At 40.1% G+C, this 8,388-nt stretch overlaps 1 protein-coding gene across 1 annotated transcript; it reads left to right on the top strand.

Moving 5' to 3' along the window:
• Window positions 1-1,741: 1,741 nt before the first annotated feature.
• On the top strand, window positions 1,742-6,794 carry LOC113568990 (C-type lectin domain family 4 member M-like). Its single transcript, XM_035525916.1, has 6 exons — window positions 1,742-1,753; window positions 3,818-3,971; window positions 5,106-5,411; window positions 5,532-5,671; window positions 5,881-5,981; window positions 6,234-6,794. The coding sequence occupies exons 2-6, from the start codon at window positions 3,854-3,856 to the stop codon at window positions 6,388-6,390; spliced, it is 822 nt and encodes a 273-aa protein (XP_035381809.1). The 5' UTR covers window positions 1,742-1,753; window positions 3,818-3,853; the 3' UTR covers window positions 6,391-6,794.
• The last annotated feature ends 1,594 nt before the right edge of the window (window positions 6,795-8,388 follow it).

Consider the following 8,388-nt stretch of genomic DNA (forward strand, 5'->3'; position numbering starts at 1 on the left):
GTTAATTGGAGCACCATTCTGATTAACAGGAAACATTTATTAATTTTAATTAATTTATAAATGATTAATAATTCAGTCTCCACTCATGGAAATTGCGAGGTCAATGCATGATTATTTCTTGTCTACCAAACATTATAATGTCACTCTTGACTCATAGACATAATAACTAAGGGATATTAATTGAATAAGCAGAGATAAGAAAAACATTCACTACAATCACTAAGATTCTACCAAGAGGAGTATTGAGTTTACTAGTAGCACTGTAATAACAATCATAACAATGCAACCAAGCCAGAATTAACACAAATGATTCATGGTGGATAAAAGTAGCAAACTTGGCTAATAAAGAAGAAAGAAACAAAAAGGAAAAGAAATTGAACATTTACACATTTTACTATGTGTAATAACCACAGCCCTCAGTACTGCACTCTACAAAACATTTACATTTATGGCATTGAGCACTTTTATCCACTTTTAAGCATCTTACAATTATCACTAATGCAATTCAAGCAACTGAGGGTTAAATGGAGGCCTTGCTCATCCAAACCCTCCAATTCCAATGTATCAGCTGGACATCCATGATGTGAGTCTGCTGTTCCACCACATCCCAATAGTGTCTGTTGGACTGAGATCTGAGGAGGACATTTGAGTACAGGGAACTCACTCTAATGTTCAAGAAGCAGTCTGAGATGATTTGCGCTTTATGACACGGTGCTTTATTCTACTGGAAGAATCCATGAGTGGACGGTACACTGTGGTCATAAAGGGATGGACATGGTCAGCAGCAATACTCAGGTAGGCTGTGGTGTTTAAAGGATGCTTAATTGGTATTAAGGGGCCCAAAGTGTGCCAAGAAAATATCCCCCACACCATTACACCACCACTACCAGCCTGAACTGTTGATAGGGCAGGAAGGATCCATGCTTTTATGTTTCAACTGTTGCTCACTGGATCATTTCTCTTCTTCTGACCATTCTCTGTAAAGCCTGGAGATGGTTGAAAATCCCAGTAGATCAGCAGTTTCTGAAATACACAGACCAGCCTGTCTAACACAAATAAACATGCCATGTTCAAAGACACTTAAATCACTTTTCTTCCCCATTCTGATGCTCAGTTTGAACTTCATGTCATGTGTACATGCCCAAATGTATTGATTTGCTGTCATCTGATTGGCTAATTAGATATTTGCATTAATGAGCAGTTGATCAGGTGTGCCTAATGTAGTGGCTGGTGAGTGTATATTGACAGAATTACATTTAAATTTACATTTACATTTATGGCATTTAGCAGACGCACTTATCCAGAGCGACTTACAAAAGTGCTTTGTCATTTCCTCAGAATATATCCTTGAACAGTACAGTAGGTTAGAGTCCAACATAGCAATGAACTAGAATACTGTATAAGTACAGGAATCAATGCTGATGCCTAGAAATACAAAATACATTAGGTCTATCTTAAATAATGATAAGTGCAATAAACAATAAGTGCTAGAGTTTGTTACACAACATAATAAACAATACCCTACAATAAGTCCTAATTTACTCAGTCAATATGGGAACAGGGTCAGTTGTCCTTTCAATATTCTGGAAATAGATGGGTCTTCAGTCTGCGTTTGAAGACTGCAAGGGACTCTGCTGTCCTCACAGCAAGTGGGAGTTCATTCCACCATCTTGGAGCCAGGACAGAAAATAGTCTCACTGCTTGTCGTCCATGAGTCCTGAAGCAAGGTATTTCAAGCGGAGCCGTACTTGAGGTTTGTAGTACTTGATGTTCGAAGTACTTGATGTACGGATCGGGCTTTGACCATTGTCCTCATTGATGAAGGGCCTGGTCCATTTTTGGCTTTGTAGGCAAGCATCAAGGTTTTAAATCTGATGCGTGCAGCTATCGCGAGCCAATGAAGGGAGCGCAGCAGTAGAGTAACGTGTGAATTTCAGAAGATTGAAGACCAGTCATGCTGCTGCATTCTTGTCAAGTTGTAGAGGTCTAATGGCTCTTAGAGGAAAACAAAAGGTAGTGAGTTGCAGTAGTCTAGCTTTGAGATAACAAGAGACTGCACAAGCACCTGGGTAGCTTCCTGTGAGAGAAAGGGACAAATCCTTCGTATGTTACAAAAGAGAAATCTGCAAGTCCAGGTTAGATTTGACACGAGTTGAGAACGACAACTAGTTGTCCAAAGTTATGCACAGGCTATGGGCAGCTTCAGATGGTGATAGCAGGGAGTTCTCGAAGGAAACTGTGAGGTCATGGTAAAGGTTGGGAGTACCTGGGATGAACAGAAGCTCGGTTTTACTGGGGTTGAGCTTCAAGTGGTGGGCTGTCATCCATGTCGCAATGTCAGTCAAGCATGCTGAGATACGTCTCGAGACCTGCGTGTCAGAGGGTGGAAAAAGAAATAATTGAATATCATCGGCATAGCAGTGGTAGGAGAAACCATGAGAAGATATTACATCATGAAGAGAATGAGTATACAAAGAGAAGAGAAGGGGGCCTAATACTGAGCCTTGTGGAACACCAGTGGAAAGTCTACATGGTTTGGAAGTGGATCCTCTACATGTCACCTGATAGGACCATCCCTCCAGATTGGACTGAAACCATCTCCATGCAGAGCCAGTCACACCAAGCCTGGAGAGAACAGAGAGAAGAGTGCTGTGATTCACTGTGTCAAAGGCTGCAGAAAGGTCTAGAAGAATCAAAACAGATGACAGTTTGGCAGCTTTAGTGGCATGAAGTTTCTCCGTAACTGCTATGAGGGCTGTTTCTGCAGAATGTGCCCGTGTGTAGCCAGACTGATTGGGATCATGCAGCTGGTTCTGGGTGAGGAAAAGAGACAATTGATTGTAAACTGCTTGTTTGAGGGCTTTTGAGAGGAAAGAGAGAAGTGAGACCGATCTGTAGTTGGTAACGTTGGAGCCATCAAGTGTGGCCTTCTTGAGGATTGGTACCGCCCTGGTGGTTTTGAGTGCAGTTGGCACATATCCAGAAGGTAAGGAGTTGTTGATGGTAACAGAGATGAAAGGAAGCTGATCTCTTGCGACTGTCTGGAACAGAGTGGAAGGAATCGGATCCAGCGGGAATGTAGTTGGAATGCTGGAATGTAGCTGAAGAATTTCGTCTGAGGAGAGAGGAGAAAAAGAAATCAGAGAGTTGGATGTAATGTGCTGGCCGAGTGCCGAAGGGTGTGGAGCAGGACGCACAGACTCTTTCAACATGAACGAACATTTAAGTACATAAAACATAGCGGCACTCACATATAACACAAGCAGTAAATGTGAACACTTAATGTTTAACACTGAACAGAGCAATGAACATGACTACCTTTAACAATGACAACGCTACATCAACAATGACCAACACCCAGCACACAAGGACACTGGTTTATATACATAATGACAAGACAATGTGCAGGTGTGTGCAGGTGTGGCCACAAACAAATATCCTTCCACAGGTGGCGGGCAAAACCCTGTGACTTGCAGGAGGCGAACGTTCCGTGACAGCACCCCCTCCCAAGGGACGCGGCTCCCGATGCGTCCGTCCAATGAACATGAACCTCCAGGCACCGTATAAATGTAATACAAACACAGCATGACAATTACCGGTGCCCACCCAGTACCAGGCGGGCCAGGTGCTGGTAGATGTGGTCATGGACATAGATATGGTCGTGGACATATAGAGGACATAGATATGGTTGAGGACATATAGAGGTCCTAGATGTGGTTGAGGCACACAGACCAATGTTGTTCCCTCATTTTCATAAAAAAAATAAAAAAAATTAATTCAGTGTCACATGATATGATCATAACGAATCTTCCCACAGAAGTCTTGGAACCCACATCTAACAGCCACCAGTGCCATGGAGGAGGATAACGAATATGAAAACCTTGAGAGCCACTATACAAACATAGACAACTACAATAAGAGGGCAAGAGTACATGAAAGATTCTGCCTGGACACTGAAGTACAGAAACGAGGTAAATGTTCAGATCAACCACAGAATCAAAGGCAGAACAAAGTGAGAATTATTTAGGATCTATATCCCTCTGTAACCAAAGAGAAAATTAATCATTTTTTTAGTTGCCTAATTTCTTTAATTCCCAGTAAAATAAAGTACATCTTTAAAAAAATGACTGGATTTAATTAAAAATAAATAAGGAATGAATGGTTGAAATGTTTGGTTTTGCTGCAGCAGAAACAAAAATCATTTTTTAAATGTTTTTAAGACTGAACAGTGTTAAAAAATGCAGTCCACTCCTGTCTTAAGAACCCTCTTTGTGGAAAAAGACTGTACATATGTTCCACTCAAACAAAAGAGCAAAATCCCTTAGCCAAAAGTAAATAAAACTATTAAAACACTTAAATCATCAAAGAACTATTACAACACTTAAATCATCATTAAAGGAATGTTTTAGATTTTGTCAGATGTAGACTGAAATACATCTGCAAAGCAGACAGCTGGAACATGATGTTTTAAAAAAATAAAGCAACATTTCAGGCTTCTAATAGACAGAAGTTGTGGGTTAAGAAGAAAATAAATAGTATTACTTGAAGTTTCTAGCACATAAAGTAGCAGTCAAAAGTTTGGACACACTTGACAGATGTGTTTTTAATAGTAATAAAGGCATTTTAATCTAATGGATTATGCTTAAATTTGTTTTCAAGAACAATAGAATTTGGGAAAGGTGTTAGCATATACACAAAATCATTTATAAAACACAATTTTAGATTCAAATGATTAGTTCAAATGATTAGATTAGTTCCTCACCCTACAAGTGCTCTGCATATGTGAGAACATCTTGAAGACTGATGTAAAAGCATCGTAGGTTGCTGTCTCATGAAGCTGGTTAAGAGAACACCAAGAGCATGCAGAGCTGTCATCAAAGTATAGGAAAGTTACTTCAAATGATGCAAACTCTACAATAGACAATATTTATCATAGCATAATCACATATGTGTTATTTCATTTATTTGATACCTTCCCTGTTTTGTTTTAAAGGAGAAAATATTAAAAATAAACAAAGAGTAGGTGTGTAGGTACTTTACCATTGCAGTATAATCTGAAAAGCAGTAGAGGAAGTCTAACTCTGTTGCTGTTGTAACTCTCCCAGGCTGTGAGGGGAGGCAGGCGCGCTCTGGAAAACCAGCTGCAGTGTGTTTGGGGCTGCTGTGTGTTCTCCTGTCAGCTGTTATCATCGGCCTGTGGATAAAACACGATGCAGGCAGAGACCAGTTACAGAGTAGCTATGACAACATGACTAAGGAGAGAGACCAGTTACAGAGTAGCTATGACAACATGATTAAGGAGAGAGACCAGTTACTGGACATTAACAATAATTTGACTTTAGAGAGAGACCAATTACAGAGCAGTTATGATAACCTCACTATGGAAAGAGATGCATTTCAGCAAAAACTGGGTGAGGATGAATAATATTAGTACTACCACAATGGAAAATATACACTTACTGATGAAAATGCATTATTTGCTAAAAGACAGTTTACAGTCACACCACTCTTCACTGTCTTTCTTTTTGAAGAGAGGTGTTTTAAAGGTTGGAGGAAATTTGGAAGCAGCTATTACTACTTTTCTAATGGGAGAAAGAACTGGGCTGAGAGCAGGCAGTACTGTAGAGAGATGGGAGCAGATCTGGTGATCATAAACAGCAGAGAGGAACAGGTGAGGGGAGTGGAGAGAAGACCCTCAGATCTGATAGAAATCTCCTAATTCAACTACATTCTATAGACTGAGTAATCTAGATTATATGTTTAGACTATCAGCACAAATCTCCTTATTCAACTACATTCTATAGACTGAGTAATATAGATTATATATTTACACTATCAGCACAAATCTCCTTATTCTAATTATATTTTCCTTCCCTCCAGGAGTTCATTAAGGAGGTAAACATATATGCCTGGATTGGTCTCAGTGATGCACAAACAGAGGGGATCTGGAAGTGGGTGGATGGGTCACCACTAACCACTGAGTGAGTAATACAATGTGCCTTTTTCACACATTTGTGAGTGTAGACTACACCCATACACTTTATTTTCTAACATCCTGCGGTCAGTAAACATACATTTGTTCCATTTTTCAATGGCATGCAGGGTGGATTAACTCACTGAAAACAACCTCAAGGTTGCTGTTATGCACCAGTGCCATTTTGTGATTAAAACAAATTAAATGCAGTAAATTGTAATCTGTGTGCTGTATTCTGTGTGTTGTGTGTTATTCCCAGATACTGGAGGACAGGGGAACCCAATGATACTGGCAATGATGAAGACTGTGCTGTTTATTTCAATGAAGTTGTCTCTCTGAATACGTGGAATGACATCCCCTGCTCATACGAGACAGGCTGGATCTGTGAAACTACAGTTGCTCCCACGTGGCTTTAGACATTTACATCAGTTGGTTTCTAAAACCAGTATAATTTTGGAAGGCTGTTAGTCTATATTTTAATTCATTTTCAAAACACACAATTTTAGAGGCACCCTCAGTAAATAGTTTTCTTTCAGAACTTTAGTTCCTCACCTTACCAGTGCTCTGCATTTGTGAAAATGTATATGGAAAAGAGAACACCAAGAGCATTTAAAAGTGTCATCAAGGTTTAGGAAAACAAACAGGAAGCATAGACCAGACTATGGTATAGACCTTCAGTCTACCAGCCAAGTGCTCAACACTGAACCTCAGTGGAATGTTTCCTCTTACAAATACCACTCATGTTTTTTATCTTACTACATCCCTCAAAAATCTATCCAGTGTAGCTTTCGCTGTGTTTCTCTGTGTTTCTCTTGGTGTGAAGCTGATTAAAGACAGTCTGCACTAAATCATCTTTTCTTCAAGAGCAAACTTCCCTGTATAGAGGGCGACCCTCTTATGCATGAAACTACTGAGTAAAGACCACACACCTGTTCCAGGAAAAAGACCTGTGTGCACTGAACACAGCTCTTAATGGTGCATTGTAAAGGTGTATGTAGGAACAATGTTGCATTATAAAGTTGTTACCACAATGTTACTAAACGTGTTCAAGTATGTAAATATATATATGTAGAGAAAGAGATGAAAAAGTGTCTCTTTCTCTACATATATATATTTACATACTTGAACATATATAAACTGGCTGCACCTCCTACTAATTCAGAAACACTTTGTTTGCACAGATGATGAAGGACCTCTGTCAGAAACGTCCTGTTTCTCTGGAAACTGTGTACTTTACTACAATTTTGAGTATATCTACATTTCTTACTACAATATACTGCAGTTACTCATTATAAATATATATATATATATATATATATATATATATATATATATATGAATCTCCTGTCACATCACATCCAAAAGGTGCTCTGTTGGATTGAGATCTGGTGACTGTGGAGGACATTTGAGTTCAGTGAATACTTTGTCATTTTCAAGTTTGAGATGATTTGTGGTTCATGATAAGTGCTTTATCCTGCTGGAAGTATCCATCAGTAGATGGGTTCACGCTGGTCATAAAGGGATGGTGTAACGAATGCCCGAGTGCCGCAGGGTGTGGAGCAGGATGCACAGGCTCTCTCGACGTTGTGAAACATTTAGGACATAGAACATTTAGGACAATGGTGGCACTCACAAATAACTGTAACAGCGAATATATACACACTAAACGTTAACGATTAAGATTGTAATGTAAACACACGCTATACAAACACTAACAAGGGCTACACAAACATGGACATTAACATTATACTCAGATGCTAACAAACAACGACCAACAGTGAGGCACACACTGACGGAGGTTTAAATAGACTGACAAACACTAACAATTAACCCAGTACAGGTGGGTGTGGCTACAGGGGTGTGGCTACAAACAGGAATAACCCCCCCCCGCCCCCTGCACGCGGCAGGCCATACCATGTGACTTGGACGGCACAGAAGGAGCGAGAGGTGAGGTTTCAGGGAAGTAGCTTTTATTGTCCATGACAATAAGCAGATCAAAACAAAGCAAAAGAAAATACATGGAGAAGTCGGAGTTTCAGTGGCGCTCGGTAATCTCTCTGTAGTCTGATAATGCACAGCACTGACTTCAGGTACCTGTGGGCTTAAATAAAAGAGGAAAATAAGGAACAGATGTGTGAGGTCAATAATCAGGTGATTGTGAGAGGAGCAGGTGTGTTGTGCAGTCCTGGGCAGGAGTGGGCGTGTCCCTCCTGCTGGACGACCAGCCTACCGTGACAACAGGTCATCCTATCCAACACCAATAAACATGTTCAAAGCCACTTAAATCATCTTTCTTCCCCATTCTGATGCTCAGTTTCATCTTCAACATGTCATATCTACATGCCCAAATGCATTGATTTGCTGTCATCTGGGCTAATTAGATATTTGCATTAATGAGCAGTTGATCAGGTGTG

The sequence above is a fragment of the Electrophorus electricus genome, chromosome 5 (genome assembly GCF_013358815.1).
Source record: "Electrophorus electricus isolate fEleEle1 chromosome 5, fEleEle1.pri, whole genome shotgun sequence".
NCBI lineage: Eukaryota > Metazoa > Chordata > Actinopteri > Gymnotiformes > Gymnotidae > Electrophorus > Electrophorus electricus.

Coding starts and splice junctions, on each gene's coding strand:
- LOC113568990 (XM_035525916.1), top strand. CDS start 3,854: ATGGAGGAGGATAACGAATATGAAAACCTTGAGAGCCACTATACAAAC. Junction 3,972..5,105: donor CACTGAAGTACAGAAACGAG/GTAAATGTTCAG, acceptor TAACTCTCCCAG/GCTGTGAGGGGAGGCAGGCG. Junction 5,412..5,531: donor TGCATTTCAGCAAAAACTGG/GTGAGGATGAAT, acceptor TTCTTTTTGAAG/AGAGGTGTTTTAAAGGTTGG.